The following is a 17,093-nucleotide window of genomic DNA, read 5'->3' on the forward strand; positions in this document are numbered from 1 at the left end:
AGCCATCAGGAGGACCACAGAGGCAGTGGAAAAGATCCTCTAGATGACTGCAGATCAAAAAGAGCGAGTGGTGGAGTGTAAGTGCTACCGGGACACAAGCCAGGGCTTGATCAACCCTGGTGGGGTTGCCTGGGTGAGGGCATCTAACGTTAAAAGACCTGAAACACCCAATGACCCCAGGTTACATCATTGCTGATGATAGAATTATTTTTCAACTCTGTCTGGACTCAGAGTTTTAGTGTAATCGATTGTGTAATCTAGAGACCAGGATGTGGCCTCAGACTGGTTTGTTCAGGAGCCATTTTTTCAGCCATTTCCTCATGTGGGTTAAAATGTAAAAGACTGTGTCAGCTTTCAGTTTCTTCAAAGATGTAAGTTCTTTTAAATATAATGTAATTCCCAGTTTGGCTGGTATATTTGTGGTGTGACGACTCACAAATGATGTGGCATCTTTAATGGAAAAACCTTTGAAATGATAAAACAGAAATCGTGAAAAACAGTATTTTCCCCCCAAACATTCTTTAATCCAGGTTTAGTCCAGATCCAGGTTGCTCAGCAATACGGTTCACTCACAGCTCAAAGCAACAGCATGCCTGTTGATACTAACCCTGAGAATGAATCACATTACATTTACTAATTAACCCACATTATGGGGCAGGCGGCTCCTACCAAAACACAGGTAGACCGGGCCCGGACCTCATCCTCATTCCTACTTTGAGCCAGTAAACACATCCGCGTTTTCAAAATCATTTTTTCTTTCTAAAGAATTTTTCTCTTACATCGTCAATAGAGTGAAAAGAGGTGGAACCATGTGACGAGTATCCCTTTTCATTTTGTAATACCGTCACTGTAAAATATAAAAATTCTGTGATACAAATTTTAGGTGATCCCGCCCACACCGGGGTCAAACACACAGTCAGTGTGATCTGTTAATGTTAGATAAATTTACCACAGCCCAGCTTCGGGTCGCGCCATCGTGCACCTGAGTCTCACCTTCAGGCAGGTGAGGGGTGGAGCCTCAGTCACATTTTAGCTGCTTCATCTCTTCACATCATTTTACCGCTACTGTGTCATAAAAAACCTGTGGAGTAGAGATAACGAGTCATTAACGCTCAGGTAGTGACCTCTGACCTCTGACCCCTCTCTCTCAGTCCCTACCTGCAGCCCGTGGCGGGGGGCGTGGCCTGGACGTGTCAGTGGGCGGAGTGAGACGCCAGCGCAGAGACCTCCGTAACCTGCTGCCTTATGAGGATCAGATGATGTCGTATCCCGCCGTGCAGGGAGGAGGCGGGGCCAACGACCTGTACTACCAATCAGATGACTGGAGGGGAAGGGGCTTGGACATGGCCCTGCAGCGATTGGTGGAGAGAGACCAGAGGCGGGAACAGGAAGAGGAGCAGCGAGCGGGTTGGAGAGCTTTAATCCTTTCACACGTGACTAAACCTGTCTGACTCTTTTTTCGAGAAATATTTTCTATTTTTCCGACGTTACAATTTTTTTTTTCAACAAATTACGACTTTTTCTTGAAATATTCCGACTTATTTTTGACAAATCGTTTCCTTTTTTGTAAAAATCTTACGACTTCATTCTCGACGAATTATGAGTTTGTTGACATATTACAATTTTACGCAGTTTTAGATCTTTCTTGAACCATTGTGACTTTTTCGACATATTTCACCTCTGACTTTGACCTGTTCTTGAAGTTGTTTGACTCAGATTTCCTTTAGCCGTGGCCTTAAAATAATGCTGTCGGTTGGATGTAAAAACCTTCTCTGTGAATCATTCTATCATCAATAATCGTTCAACATACTTGTATTTGTTTAGAGAAACAGAAAACATGAGTAATGAACCAATCAAATGTCTCCACAGCCTACCTGGCCGCTCTGCTCCGCCTACTGAGCGAGGCAGAGAGCGCGGGATTGGTTGGCCCGGGAGACGTGGAGGTGGTTGAGGAAGAGGAGGATGAGGAGGATGATCAGGGGCAACCCGGGGACTTCCAGGGCCCGGCCCCGCCAGACTATGATGAGACTGGTCGGGGTATGAGCATGGGGAGGCCCCCGGCTGCATGGTGGGGCCTCCTGGAGCCCCAGCTTGCTGAAGCCCTGTTGGACAGGTGAGGAACACTTCCTGGTTTTTTAACTAGCATGACGAGGGCTCGGGTTTGACAACTTTTGATAATCCGAGTCCGGTTTAGAAACGGCTCGTTGTGTGTGAATGGGTTCAGCGTTTATATCGCTGATATAAATAATAGCCTGTGACCTGTGATTGTCAGGATGGAGCCTCAGATGGCCCAGACTCTGCTGGAGAGAGCGAGACAGGAGAGACTCCAGCAGGCGGGAGTTTCACCGGGACTGAACCGAGACCAGGACTCTCTGAGGTGATCGGTCAAACACACCGAGCCCCATTGAAGTTCCGCTAATCAATGTGTTTATGTTATCAATCGATCAGCCGCTTCCGCAGCTCTACGGGGATTTTAGTCCCGTTTAGCTCCGACTTTGTTCGTTTTTGAAGTCAAACGCACGTTTGTTGGATACGAGGTTTTCGTTTCAGGAGAGAAGTCATTTGTATTTCGAAGGAAAAAATCAGAATATTTTGAGAACAAAGTCTTAAAATTTAGAGAAAATTTTCAAACACATACACACATTTCTATAAAACGTCTAAACATACGGTTACATATTAAATATAAATTACAAATTTTCTCATCATATATTTTTCAAACTGCTACAAATATTCTCTAGTCATCTGGAAACTTTTTCATCATATTAAAACTTTTCTCTCCAAATATTTTTTCTGCCAATGTTTCATTGATATATTACAATGTTTTCTCGACATCTTACGACATCTTGCATCTTACGTTTCTCAGTAGATCAGCAGCTCTTCAGACATATTACAGCTTTTTTATGGAAATCTCGTGAGGTCATATTATGAACTTTTCCTCAACCGGTTACAACTATTACAACTTTTTTCTCTAAATGTTATTCCACTTTTCTAGACATATTTCGACTTCTTTAACAAAGTGTTTCAACTGTATTAAATAAAATGTGTAAATTTTTCTTTCTTGACGATTGATAAAAATATCAGGCCTTTTCTAAAAAAAAAAAGAAAAACGATTTTTTTCTCAAAGCATTTCAACCTTCCCAACATAGCACACATTTTGTTTCCTCCAACGTCAGCACTAACGGTACCTGTGTCGCTCCTCCTCCTCAGGCGTCTGGTTGCTAGGATACTGGCCAGCATCGGCCCTAACGACGCCCCGGTGATCTCCTCCGGGCGCCGCACGAGGAGGGACCTGTCCGTCGCCTCATCTGAACCCGTTAGCTCCCCCCACAGGAGAACCCGCCGTTCCCTTGATGACATGGCTCCTCCATCGCCTAGCAACGACCCCCCCCTCCTCAGGGTGAAGAGGCTGGAGGAGGAGGAGGAGGAGAACCTCCGCCCCCCTGCCGCCGGGCTGCAGAGAATGAAACGCATCGATACCATGGCAACCGCAGACGTGGAAGAACTGAATCATGGGAGTCAAAGGCGCCGGAGGAGAGCCACCCTGAACTACGACCCCCAAATACTAATCGATCAGATTCTGGAGTACATGAGGGAGTAAGAGGAGAGGAGGAGAGGAAGAAAGGGAGAGGAGGAGAGATGAGGGTGGAAGGAGAACAGGCGGATGAGGAGGAGGAGGTGTATTCTATCATCTTTCAGGTTTTTTTTTTCCGTTTCTGTAAAACATTTGATTGTGTTTGCTGCTTTTGGTGAAAATGTATCTGTTCAGTTGTTTGTTGTGAAACAGAGGAGAAATGATGAAGTGAAGAGGAGGAGGAGGAGGAGAAGGGGAAGATCTCTGAGAGGACGATGTGGTTTGAGACGTGTTCAGTTCAGGACTGTAGCAACTACTGACGACACGTAGCTCACGACCTCTGCATTGTCTTAGTCTATCGGGCTGTAACTTTGCTACAAATGTCCCTGGAAGTTTCCTGGAAAGATTTGTGTGACGTGTAACTAACCACAGTGAGAACAGAGTCAGTGTTTGGAGGCAGTTGTTATCATGTACCTGGTTGTGTTTCTAAGTTCATGAGCAGCTGGTGACTTCCAGAGGAATTTCTCCGAGAAGGAAAAGCTACTTTGGTTCAGAGCGAGTATCAGTAACGCTTTAGTTCACCAGTCCTGGAAACTCTCGTCCTGTAAAGTCATGAAAAGTAATAACTGCCTAAAAAGTACCTGGATATTTCCCAGAAAGGTGTCTTAAAAATTCAAATATAACGATCGGGTTCTTAATAACTGTGGCAACTGACACGACCTCCATCTCCTTTATAGTCGGTACCAAACTGCGTCGGCCTTTCTGGGAAATCTGTAATTTACAGCTAAATACCAGATGATGCTCAAATCCAGATTTGAAAGCTTCTGGATGTAGAACTTCTAACATGTATCCGTCAAACCAGAGGATTTCCCTTTAGAACTGCTCCAGTTAAATAAACCTACAGAAAACACACTACTTTGTGGGTTCTGTGGGCGATCTCACGACAGCTCCGGACTTCAGCGTTTAAAAAATCCAAGCTACAGTCCTGGTTAAACCGGTCAAACCGGTGAACTTCCCATTAATCGATTCCAGTCAACTGCTTGTGTAACCTCTTCCACGTCAGATCGATTGCAGGTCACCTAAACATCCACGTGTGGAATGTGTCAATGGGCAAAGATACAGCTCGGCGTAACCTGTATGAGGATTAAAGTTACTACTAATTAATGAACTGATATCCACTTGGGTTTAAATGCAGAAGTTTTAAACTTAAATTCCTCTGGAAATCAAAAACTCTTCATGAACTGAACACAACTAAGCTCAAGTAACCGTCTCACCACTTTGTCTCTATAATCAGAACCAAACTACATGGTTTTTGCTGGAAACCTTCTCAGATATATTACACGGTTTTCCTGGGTTTGGATTAGCTTTAAACACTACAGTACCCATGAGCCTCAGTGGCCGCTGCCATGGTGAAGAGCTGTAGTATAATCCCTGAACTGATTTAAATTCTAAACGTGAATTGAGATAATTTTCTGAATTTTTCCATTGAGTTCTTAAAAGATAAACCTCTACCTTCATCCTGACCGTTGGATAAGATTGGATAATTACAGCAATGCTCTCTGGGACTTGTAGTTGACCCCACCCACTCTGGTTCTCTAAAAAACATTGCAAACACCTTCACACTGAGTCCACCTTCCCTCCATCAGCGTGAGTCTGTTTCTGGAAAAGACGGACAGATGATGGACAGTGACGGTAACCGTGGCAACGGCTCATCAGCTCTGCGATTGGTTCGTTCTTATTGTGTTCATGTACTTCAGCTAGTGTGCAGCAGCTCTGTCAGTGTGATCACTCGTCTGTCTGTGGTGAAACTAAAAACTTTTATCTCACACTCTGAAATAAAGTCAATATCCACCACAAACCTGAACTGTTTTCTGTCTGTTCCCTTCTGTCTCTGCTGCAGAAACACTAACAACCAAGAGCTTCTATAGCCCAACAAAAAAGTCACAATAGATACTCCGAGTCCAAACCAGAGCCGGTTTCTCTGGGGCCTAAACATTGACCAACGATGCTTGAGCCTCTTCAATGGAGCACTCGAGGGGAGCGTAGCGTTGTAGTTCATGAACAGCTTTTTGAGCTGGGGCAGCAGCACGTAGTCAGCGAACCCATCTGTGGTTGGTGCTTCCGAATGAAGTGTCTACTTCAGTGTTTTTCTGAAATTTTATGGGTTTTGGTTAAAAGCGAGAGATGATGCTGCAGGTGTCTTTCTGGTCAATGTCCCCACTCACATTTTGAAATTGAACTTAACAGTTTGAAATTCTCCTTTCAACGTTGCTCAGCACTGGAGGCGTTTCTCCTCATCTTCCACCCAATGTTGGCCAATGTGTCCCTTCTTCTCAAGCAAGTCTTCCAGTCTTGTTCTCAGTGACTCACGATGTTTTGTTTGAGGGGACGGCATGCAATCAGGACTTGTGTAGCAGTGGGCTGTGGGCACTCATCCAACAGGCCATTCAAGTTACTCTGCGGTTGCACAACGGTTGGACCCAAGTACCCAAGGAAAAGGTTCTGCTCTTTCCTGGAGGACGGTCAGTTCAAATGCTAAGGGGCTCGTCCACAAACTTGCGTATGAAGTTGATTTCCTCTGGAGAAAATCGACGAAAGCCCAACTCCTTCCAGGCAGTGTAAATGATGTAGATGATAGGTTTGTCATATGCAGGAATGGCAGCATCATCAGCCTCATTGGCATCTGCCGCGGGAGTTAAGGTTGCAATGCAAAACAGTCGCTGCACAGCAGGAAACAGAGTTCCATCGTGTAGCATTTGTTAATACAAAGCCGATCCCAAGCTTTTCCTCCGCAAAATCAGACACTTTTGGGCTCATTCAACCAGGTTCCAAAGAGCAGACACCTTTGCAAAAACAGGCCTAGACAGCGGTTGATACTGTCTGCCAGTTACCTTTTCTGTGTCTTGGGATTTAAGTCGTGAGCAATGCACCTTCTGTGGGGGGGGCACAGGGATCTTCCAACGCTGAGAGAGGCTCAGGTTCCATTTCGTTATCTTCATCTGAGCTCTCACTAACAGCAGCAGTAGGTGAGATAGATCCGGATTCATTCAACGACTGGTTCTGGATCATCAACAGCAACATCCTCCCCAAAACAGGTGACCAACGAGACGACAACATTTGCATTTGTCCGTCACGCTACACGCAATCATGTTTTAGATGTTGAATTCTTTATACACATCTGACAATGCCAACACATCGTGGTTATTCTCCTTCAATCCACCAGGATGCAAATACTGCGGAGCTTCTTTGAGACAAACATTATTTTTGTTGAGCCAGTGAATCGTGATGCCTATAAATGCCTTGTTCACAGAAGACCAGCAACGTGCTGTTGTGCATGAAGCATCAACTTCAGAAAGTTCAGCCTTTAGGTCACAAATCCTCTCCTTGAACCTTCTGGAGGCAAATGCAAACCAGTAACTAATCTGAAAAATGACTTTTGGACCTTGCTCAAAGGCTGCAGATCTCCTACAATGTAGTCAGGTACAAGTCTGTCTACTCGTTGTTGGGAAACGAAGGTAACTGGTCCTTTACAAACTGCTGTGAGTTTGACTTGGGTGGAGGAACCTTGCGGCTGTTGGCTCATGGTCTCACCCTTGGTCAACGATTTCTTGTGATCATCATTCACTCGCAGATATTTCCCGAGATCGGTGGTTTCAAATTTGCTGCCGATGTGAGTGATGTTCTGACTTTTTTTGTTTTCCACACCTGTTTGTCACAAATTACATAAAAATGTGAGATTGTTTCAGCTGGAATCTGCACCGATTTGATCATGGAAGTCCTTCAAATGTTCATACAATCCCGATTCCGCAGTACCGGTCCCTGCGGTTTTTGACTTGCCGGCGCTAACTGTTGCCGGGTGCCGTAAATCCTCAGGTCTTCTGATGATTTTCTGGCAGGTGGCGGTAATGCACCTTCTGCTGGTCACACATTCATTGGCTGCAAACACTCTTTTAGCACATTAATGCACAACTCCGGTTCATCACCAAGTTCAACACAAGTGAAAATCAACTACAGTTCTTTTTATCACCCGGATGAGTATTTTCCAAACCATGCCAGTGGTGTCGACAAAACCGTCTCACCTCAAGGTCCATTTAATAACTGTTCTGGAGCTTTCAGTCATATCACATGTTCTCCATTGTGTAAAATGAGAAGAAGAAATTTCAACACTTAAAATTTCTCTACAACTAGATCATGTGATCTGATCAAACGCTCCAGAACAACTACTGAATGAACCTCAACAGATATGATTCAGAGCAGCGTCTCAGGACTACTGGTGTTGTAAAACTGGTTTCCCCTGGTCAGGTAAGATCAATAGGCAACTTTAGCTAAACCGGTGACAGAAGTTAATTTTACCTGGTCAGGTACCTTAAGCATCTGCAGGTAACATCATCGAACGGGTTACCTCACCTGACCAGGTATCAAACTTAGAAAACAGGAAAATGTCTGAGTCAGCTTTAAATCACAGGGAGAATTCTGAAATGCTGCTCTTTCGGGACAAGGACTCACCTGGCCAGGTAATACCATCAGGTAACTGTGGTTAAACTGGAAACATCGCTTTAAGAGGTAACTTTATCTGGTAATTTGAGGTTATCTGGTTGCACCACTTAAACAGCAGACAACTTCAGCTGACTAGGGAACTTGGTAACTTGCAGCGGTGAGACCGAGCCACAGTTTGAACACCACAATGAGCTGCTCTGCCTCTGATTGGCTGTTACCTGATGATGTCACACTGACGGGCTTCCTCTGTGCTTCAGATTAAACTCTGCATCTGTTTGTTTCAAACACAAACACCAAAAATCCATAAATACCGATCCTGCGACTAACAGACACCGACAGGACACAGTTATCACACATTCTGTTGAGGAAAACTACGCACAAGTAAATTCCACTAAATGATCCGACTTTATAAAATAACAACATGGTTTTTGATCTACAAAGATGAAGGAGATTCGACTGTACGGAGACACACTAGGGACAAATTTAACCCCCTGATTGGATTTTTTTTGTTTACATAGATTATTTTGGCACTGAGTAAAATATTACCACGGTTACATCATTTTATTCATTCATTCATCTGTTCTTATAATTACATAACAAATCATCACTGCTGTCCTGTAAAAACCAGGTATCTCAAAACTTTTCAGTTGTGTTGAGAACAACAGGCCTGTTTTCTTTATTGTGACAATGCTCAGATATTAAAATGGAGATTTGAATGGTTTATAGGTAACACTTTAATTTAAGTCCCCTTATTTATCTGTATAATCAGGATATAAAGACGTAAAAACTGGTTCATAACAGACTCTGACGCAGCTGTGACCAGATCCCAGTGTTTCCTAACGTCTCTGTTACCGGCTCCAACTCCTCCTGTGGGCACTCGTCAGTGGAGGCTGCTGGATGAACAGATGATGAACGACAACACAATAAAACACAGGATGGAATAATATAAAATATGTAGAACAAAGACGGAACATTAATAAACACTTGAACATGTCCCAATTTCTACTTATACCTATATTATAGTCTGTTGCAAACTATTTTTTAAATGTCTGTATGCTGATTATTAATGCTAAATGGGACTCAAAGTAAAGTCTTACCAGTTTATTTAGCCAAAGAAGCAGAATATTCTCCACCCATTAAAACACCTTACAGATACAGAGACACATGATCATCACATTTACTTAAACAAATTCAAAGACAAGTTGATTTGCAAACAAAACTGATTTGCAGAAATGTTGTATTTTGATAAATGTGGTTCTATACAGTTATACATGCTCTATGAAAATAAAATCTTTTTTCTGACAGTTAAACTGAATCTAATAACAAGGCAACATCATCTAATAAATAATAAACAGCTGTTCAGCCTGGAAGACTCAGAGGAGGGAAAACTGCACGATGGGTTTCATTTATATGCCTTACACGTCAAAGGTCATGCTCACGTCAAAGGTCAGTTTCATCTCTCTGGTTAACCTAGCTTAGCACAAAGACTGTAAGCTTACTAGCTATCCAGTTAAACAGCAGTCCATCATGTAGTCAGCTTGCCGGGAGCCAGGGGTTAACCTCAAGTAGCTAACTGGACCTGAAGCTAATGCTATGCTAACTGCACTCAGAATTGAGCTCTATGCTAACTAGGCCCAGACACTAGCTGGATTTTAAGTTAATTCTAAGCTAAGTACAGCCTGAAGTTAACTTGACTTGAAACTATGTATATGCTAACTTAAACCATAGACTAACTCTAGGCTAACTGGACCCGAAGCTAACTCGAAGCTAACTGGACTCAGCCAACATGATACAACATGAAAATCCTTCAGGGTGGATATTTCTTCTTGTGATAAAGCTAATGCTAACAATCTGTAAAGTTTGACAGAAAGCCGTAAATCGAGTTCACTGGGTCTTGACCCCTGATGACTCTTTAATGGATGAACCGCTAGCTAACACGATACAGCATGTAAATCTGACATTTTGTTGGAAACATATAATGTAACGATTTGATGTTGTTAGCGGCGGCAGTGGCAACAGAGGTGAAACTGATATCCATCTGAATCATGTGACTCAGAAACAAGAACAAGAGGAATTTAATAAATCTCAGACTGGTCCTTTAACGTTCAGGAGTCGGCTGCAGCAGCTGTCTGCAAATCCAAACTCCGCCTCGTTTAACGTCACTACATTTTAACAGGCTACGCCACAAACTAGTTCTTGTGTAGAGATCCGTTTCTGAATATTTACAGCCGCTAGCTGCAGGTGGGACCGTCGTGTAGCTAACCGAGCCACGGCTAACGTTAGCTCGCTAATGTCTGACAGATCCCACCTGAGGCTCGATAAATGTCCGTCTTCACAAAAATAACACGACACACTTCAAATTATACCGAGAACCTCTGACTGAGTAAATGACATCAGTTAGCTTAGCATAACCAGGTGTCTTCCTCTCCTTATAAACCGTATGAATACTACTCACTCTGAAACACAGATTTCTTTGCGTCTGCAGACAGAAGTAAAGCTAACACCTACATTTACTAAAGATCCTCGAAGAACTGTAACTGACACTGATCCACACGTTACCAAAGTCTTCACTGACACGTTTCTCAAGTTTTACTCTGGTTCAGTGAATCACTGGTTTGGATCTAGTTAGTGCTGGTACTAGTTAAACACAGACTGAGTGAAGGATTCCTGAGGAGCTGCTGCAGCTCAGTCCTCAGATCATGTCAACAGGTTTTACACTGTGAACTCTGTTGGACGACAGAAGATGGTTTTAAAACATGTTGTGCTCCTATTTGTGGCTTCACTACAGAAGGGCCACGTTGACACAGACAGAACAAAACGAAAGTTCCTCCTCGTCTTCTCTCATCCCTCCTTTTTTCCATCATACCACCTCCTCTTTCTTTTTCTTTCCTTCCTGGTTCTCCCTGTCCTGTCCTCACATTTTGAGCAGGGGGTGCCGAGCGCTGACTGACCCCCCCCCCGACGAAGAGAAAACAAACGCTTGACTGTAACCTTAGATAAACCTATAGAACTACATCTCATGAGTGACGTTACGTGAGCCGAACTGTGACACCGAGAGAAAACGCTGGAGCACAGTGTCACCTCTGAAGTGCTGCTGTGATGCAGAGAGGCTCTAAATCCTGCCCGGACCTCAACTCGGCGGCACAGAGGGAACACTCCCCGTGGGACCCGGTAAAACCCCACGCGCCAGGCTGGGACACAGGGAATGTCTCCCCAGTGTAGAACTAGGCAGCTGTAAAACCTGTGGAAACACTCTGCTGATGGTGACGGTCCGGTGGTGGATGCTGAGCTGTATAGATCATGAACTTTCAGCACAATACAACCCACCTCAGCATCCCCAAGACCTGCGGGTTCACATGTTTACTGTTTCCTGCTTTTCTGTCCTGATTCGCTTCTTTTCTTCTTCCTCCTCTTCCTCCTCTTCCCCTCACCGTGACGACATTAAGGATGTGGTTTCCCGGTAACCAGGTGACAAGGAGAGGAGAGGGGGAATGCCGAATTCTTCTTCTGGCTCAGTTAGGTGTTTGTCTCCTCCTCCTCCGATGATGATGATGATGATGATGAAGGGTGGAGAGATCAGGACGGGAAGTGAAGACCAAACAGCCATAACTGTGAAAGAAAAGCGAGTTAAACGTTTCCGTGAAGCGTTGAAGAGACAGAGTGACGGTAGAAGAAGAAGAGACTCACCTGGTGACCTCACGCTGACATCAGCAGACCTGTGGTCACTGCAAACGAACAGAGGGTCATTATGAAACTGTGAGTAAAGGTTTGTCAGTGTAGTTAACATGAACGCAGTGACCACAGGTCTGCAACGGCCCTCGCGCTCACCCTCCTTTGCGTCTGGCGGCAGCAGGGCGTCCTGTCTGTTGGCCAGGACGAACGCCAGCGTGGCCAAGATAGCGGCGTCCAGAACTCCCAGCATGGCCAGGATGTAGGCCCAGTGGACCGAACAGTTGCCCGGGGAGAAACTGCCCACCTGGACATAGATACAGGACCACTGCCATTGATACAAGATCAATGTTATCGATACACGTCAGTACAGAACTACCGAGGACGAACGTAGGGACACGACTGAACGTGTGTATATTTGACCGTATGTCCTCTGTATTCATTTTGTGTATCTGATTGTTTTCTTGTGAAAATAAATATAACCTCAATACGATCAATACATGCTTTCTGCTGTGACTCACCGAGTCTCCGCACAGAGCTCTCATCTCTGGACTCTCCCACGAGTCTGGAAACAGAAGACAGGCTAACGCCAGACAGAAACCTGAAGAGACAGAGACACAGAGAGAGAGAGAGAGACAGAGATGAAGAGCGAGTTACTGTGGTGAAATACTGAAGCCCCCCCATCACCCATCAACCATCACCCGTCTCCTGTCTCTTATTTGTCCTTATTCTTCTGTTCCTCAGCGCGTCCATCAGACTCGGTGAAGACATGGATCATGTTCTGAGGTTTTCTGTCCGCACTCTGGGAGAAACAAGGATCTGCACCTCGACGTTTCAACCAGAAACCATTATCATGGTCTCAGCTCACATTAAACTACAGCTCCCATGAGTCTTTGCCACAGACGCGTCACAAAAACCTCCTGCCAACAAATTCGCGTTTTACGACCCAGTACGACAGAAGCCACGGCACCAACAGTACCGGAGGTGCCAGTAACGCCAGTAGAACCAGTAGCACCAGTGTTTCTGACCTGCAGTGAGCTGCAGCCAGGCGCAGATCTTGTAGACGGTTGCGGCGCTGCAGAACCGGAAGAGACAGAGACAGAGGATGCTGGTCCACACTGCCCACAGGGACACTCCCACCAACACCGCCACTGACTGGAAGGATGGAAGAGGAGACAGACTGGACAGACCGCCACGACAGTCCGGGACTGGCCAGTCCGACTCCACGCACACCTGACAACGCAGGCACACATAAATACCGGGACGCACGCACACACACACACACACACACACACACACACACACACACACACACACACACACACACACACACACACACAGGTGAAGCTTGTTACACGTGAGGAAACCTGACCGCAGCCGACATTTACAGTTTCATCAGGCCGTGAGAAGGTCCAGAGTTTAACCTGACGGTGTCTGCTCTCACCTCAAACAGTCCCAGGGTGCCGCTGGGCGCGCCCTGGTGCCTGGCGTCTGCCGTGCCGATCCAGGACGGCTGCACCAGGACGACCACCTGGATGATGGCGAAGCAGAGCGTGCAGATGGCCCAGAGGACGCCGACTGCCCGGGCGCTCCGGACAAACTCCGTCTGATAGAGACGAGAAAGGTCGGTGAGGGCGGGCGACACCGACATGCCTGAGAGACGGAGAGAGGGAGGATTACGTATATTTACTGGCCTACAGAAAGACAGTTACTCGACCGTACCTGTAAGTAGGTAGAGGGTTTCTGCAGGTTCACCAATTTAAATCGAGACCTTTTAAGACCAGCAGGGACCATATGGACTAGAATTATTTATTGTTAAATCACATTTGTTTTCAGGTCTTCCCACAATAATTCAAAATGATATTATTAATCAAAGTAATGTGACCTAGATGCAGAGAAGCAGCATGAATGGATGGATTAACCTGTTTAAAGTGATTCATTCCTTTGTGTTTTTGTCTGGACTTTTCCACCATGAGCTGACGATTTTCCTCCTGTAGCAGCAGCACCGACCGTGTTTAAACTGAACCTCCACAAAAACGACTGACCAGCCTCCTGCAGCTCAGTCCACTGACAGGACAGTCCCACCGTTAGTTTAGGGGTGGACAACGTCTCCTGACAGACGCAGACACCTACAGGGACATTGATAACTACTGTTGCGGCCTACGGCAGCAACGGACAAGACCTTTTAACACCTGCTAAGACCTTTGTTTGATGCAACTGAATTCAAAGCTTTTGAAGACTTTTCGAGAGCTACAGAAAACTGGACGAAACAAATGTCGCTGTGGAGGCAGAAAGAATGAAAACATGGTCTAGACCCACGTAGAGCATCAGCTGCCTCGCTCTGCTTTACAGGCACCGACAGGATTTTAATCAGCCAGAGTACTAATGATAGACCTGGATCCTCACTCTGAGACAGAGGAACCACGGGATCCAAATGAAACATTTGGTTCACGTCAGTGTTTCCAAGCTTTTTGACTAAAACGAGGCGAAGCCTGGGTTGTGGCCTCCGGGCAGGAATTTCGTTTACTGGCTGAAGCAGTTCTCGTTTTTCCCCTTGTTTTATCTAAACAATGTCAGGAAAAGCAAAGGAAAGTCTTGAAAATTGAATCCAATCTGGTGCAGCAGAAAAAAATCTCACTTCAAGGTCGTTTCAGTAGCTCTTCTGGAGCTTTCAATCACATCACGTGATCTTCATCGGCAAAGGGAGTTGCCCGGTTGTCATCGACGTTCAAGCCAACATGGAGGACAAGTGCTTGAAGTGGAAGATCATGTGATACGATCAAAAGCTCTGAGACAACTTCTAAACTGACCCTGTGAGACCTCGTCAAATGCAGTTTGCAACGTCAAGAACCAACTCCGAAGCTCTTTTTCTTTTTTCTTTGAACTCTTATCCTGTTGACCCTTCGTAGGGGTCACGACCCCCAGGTTGGGAACCACCGATTCTAGCGTGTCATGCGCCGTCTGACAAAGCCTCAGGTCACCACCCGGTCTCGGACGCTTCCCCTGGCCCTAAACGCAGTGCTGCTCGGGACCGATTGTGGGGTTTGTCGGTTGACTTTTCGCAGGTGAACTCCTCAGACTAGAGGATCGGTGGTCAGGACGTCCCCCTAATGGGTCAAGGAGACACAAAGACAAAGTGTCTGCTGGAGGAGGACTTTCCACCAGTGGTTCTTATTAATGTCCTGGAGCCGGTCCATTAGTACCAGCTCAGACTCCCTGTGTGACGGAGTCTTAACAGAAAGTGGCTCAGCAACAATCAGCTGCTACACACAGATCAGCCAGTGACTGGTTTCAACTGGTTTCAACGCTGCACCGGTTACTGGTTTTAATCTTGTGGCTGACCTGCCCACAATGTTTTATTAACAGCGTTTCCACTGAGATTTATAATCCGTCGGTCTGTCTGTCTACCTGTCTGTCTGTCTACCTGTCTGTCTGATTCACCTCCAAAATAAGGTGAAATGTCCAGATGCAGAGCTGCAGTGAGCGCGTGACAGCCAAATCAAAACATAAACACGGTACCGACGGTTACATCATCGCCTCCATCACACACGCACACGCACACACACACACACACACACCAACCATGCCTTGTTGATTTTTACCGCGTTTATCCGGTGGGAAAAAAACCCAAAACATCGACTCAAACACAAGAGAAGACGAAGCAGGAACAAACCTGCAGCTGGAGGAGGTCCACCTGTCTCTCCGTCCACCTGTCTCTCCGTCGGTCTGCAGGATGGGAGGATGCGGGCGGAGGAGAGCACGGAGAGGGAGGAGGGAGGATGCAGCTCTGCGCCGCCGGATGTGGATGACGATCCGGTCTCTGGTTGTAAACCCGGTTTTCCTCGCGGGCGTTCAAACGACAAACGGACGCTCGGCTCGGACTCGCGCGCTTCACCGGCTCCAGTTCATTTTCAATGAGCATTAGAAACCTGCTCCGATGGTTCAGACGCGCGCCCCCTGCAGGCGGACCCGGGAACGTCAGCAGCTTCGGGCCGTCGGCCACGGTCCGGTGACGTCACGGCGAGTGTCAGACCACCATCTGTCCACCACCCGGTCTGTGTTGAAAACTGGACGCGCGGAGTCCTGAGACGCTGTTTCCCAGGCTATCCGGGTGCATCACGGGAAATGGAGGATCCAGAGCTTTTGGACTAAGAGTCAGAATTTCCCGTCCTCTGCTGCTCAGATTCGGGACCAGCTAGCGACTTCATTTTCTAACGGGCTCAGTTCAGCTGACAGATCTGTTCTCAGAGCCTCGGTCCAGATCCAGGAAAACAGGGAGAAAGCCCGAGAGTCGAAGAGAGTAACGTGACAACGCGCCGGGTTTCGGAGTCCGACCGTGAACTCCGGCTGAACCCGCTAACACAGGATCCATGTGACTGGATTTAAGAAGCAGAACCGAAACAATCCTGGACAGGCAGCGACGTCGCTGCCCAGGTGCCAAGTCGTAAGCCGCCAAGTCCATCCACCCCAGACTCGACCTGGCGCGGGTTTTCGTGCTTGAGCAACAGGACCGCTGCATGTCACGCGAAGTACGGCAGGGTTCTTTATTATAGGAACATTTCAAATACGGTTCCTTAGCGCAAACGGGCTCAACTACAGCAGGTCGATGCTACGTGCGCATTGACACCCCAGTAGTGACCCAGTAATTGGGGTCTTTCGTGTGGGACACTTGCGTTGATGCTGCTTTTAGTAACGTACAGAATCCGAGTACTCCTACCACCTTTGCACCGCGGCCAGTCATTGACTACATTACCCAGAATGCCTTTCGCCGCAACGTCTCGGGGGACGGAACGTCTTCCAGCAGAATTCCACATCGGGAAATAAGTCGTTGGCCTTAAAAGGCTCGTGCTTTATCGTGGAAACTGAGGATTGACCGTAAAAAAAATCTCACTTACTTAGTTGGTGTTTCCGGAGCTTTCAGCCACGTCCTTCATCGGTGGATGGGGAAGAGCCGTTTTGCCAAAATCAAGTACCGGCAGTTTGTGCTTCACCATCTGACTGATGAAATGAACCCTCTGCAGTTTGGAGCCACAAAGACAAGAGCAGTTCGGGACTGAAGAGAGAACCAGATTTCCCCGTCTGTTTCTGAAGGACGGCCTTTAGGACAAAGACCCCGTTTGACCTGAGGCTTTTGACCGTTCAAAGGTGACTTCCTGGTAAAACAGGAGGATGAATTTAGGATCTGGTGGAAAACTGAGGTTTCTTCTCTCGTCTCGTGCTGATTGTTTTCTCGAGTTTAACAGTGTCGGTAACAGGAGGACGAGCGACTGAGGATCGAGTGCAGGAGGAAGAACGTGATGCGGGACACAACAGTCCATACGAATGTTTAATGATGAGAAAACAGGCAGAAAAACAA

At 46.3% G+C, this 17,093-nt stretch overlaps 2 protein-coding genes across 3 annotated transcripts in view; one reads left to right on the top strand and one right to left on the bottom strand.

The window, feature by feature from the left end:
- pcsk1nl (proprotein convertase subtilisin/kexin type 1 inhibitor, like) overlaps positions 1–3,668 on the top strand; it is a 15,166-nt gene extending 11,498 nt beyond the window's left edge. Inside the window, exons 2-5 of the mRNA XM_040151822.1 lie at positions 1,152–1,407; positions 1,870–2,113; positions 2,273–2,377; positions 3,208–3,668. Of these exons, the coding sequence (XP_040007756.1) occupies positions 1,152–1,407; positions 1,870–2,113; positions 2,273–2,377; positions 3,208–3,598 (996 nt within the window). The 3' untranslated portion in view covers positions 3,599–3,668. The remainder of the gene's footprint in view (positions 1–1,151; positions 1,408–1,869; positions 2,114–2,272; positions 2,378–3,207) is intronic.
- A 7,901-nt stretch (positions 3,669–11,569) lies between these two features.
- Positions 11,570–17,014, bottom strand: lhfpl4b (LHFPL tetraspan subfamily member 4b). Of its 2 annotated transcripts, none has more exons than XM_040152303.1 (7): positions 16,633–17,014; positions 13,182–13,390; positions 12,766–12,970; positions 12,259–12,338; positions 11,897–12,044; positions 11,756–11,793; positions 11,570–11,677 (listed from the first exon to the last, which is right to left on the bottom strand). In XM_040152303.1, the coding sequence occupies exons 2-6, from the start codon at positions 13,386–13,388 to the stop codon at positions 11,765–11,767; spliced, it is 669 nt and encodes a 222-aa protein (XP_040008237.1). In that variant the 5' UTR covers positions 13,389–13,390; positions 16,633–17,014; the 3' UTR covers positions 11,570–11,677; positions 11,756–11,764. The 2 variants fall into 2 exon arrangements, with proteins under 2 accessions (XP_040008237.1, XP_040008236.1); XM_040152302.1 differs by lacking the exon at positions 16,633–17,014 and adding an exon at positions 15,411–15,777.
- Positions 17,015–17,093: the final 79 nt, after the last annotated feature.

The sequence above is a fragment of the Xiphias gladius genome, chromosome 18, assembly GCF_016859285.1.
Source record: "Xiphias gladius isolate SHS-SW01 ecotype Sanya breed wild chromosome 18, ASM1685928v1, whole genome shotgun sequence".
Classification (NCBI taxonomy): Eukaryota; Metazoa; Chordata; class Actinopteri; order Istiophoriformes; family Xiphiidae; genus Xiphias; species Xiphias gladius.

What these genes read in the sequence shown, in the direction of transcription:
- lhfpl4b (XM_040152303.1), bottom strand. Translation starts at nt 13,388, where the DNA reads ATGTCGGTGTCGCCCGCCCTCACCGACCTTTCTCGTCTCTATCAGACG. An exon ending in GCACCCTGGGACTGTTTGAG is followed by an intron (nt 12,971 to 13,181) that starts GTGAGAGCAGAC and finishes CTGCGTTGTCAG; the next exon opens with GTGTGCGTGGAGTCGGACTG. An exon ending in GCCGCCAGACGCAAAGGAGG is followed by an intron (nt 11,794 to 11,896) that starts GTGAGCGCGAGG and finishes GTTCGTTTGCAG; the next exon opens with TGACCACAGGTCTGCTGATG.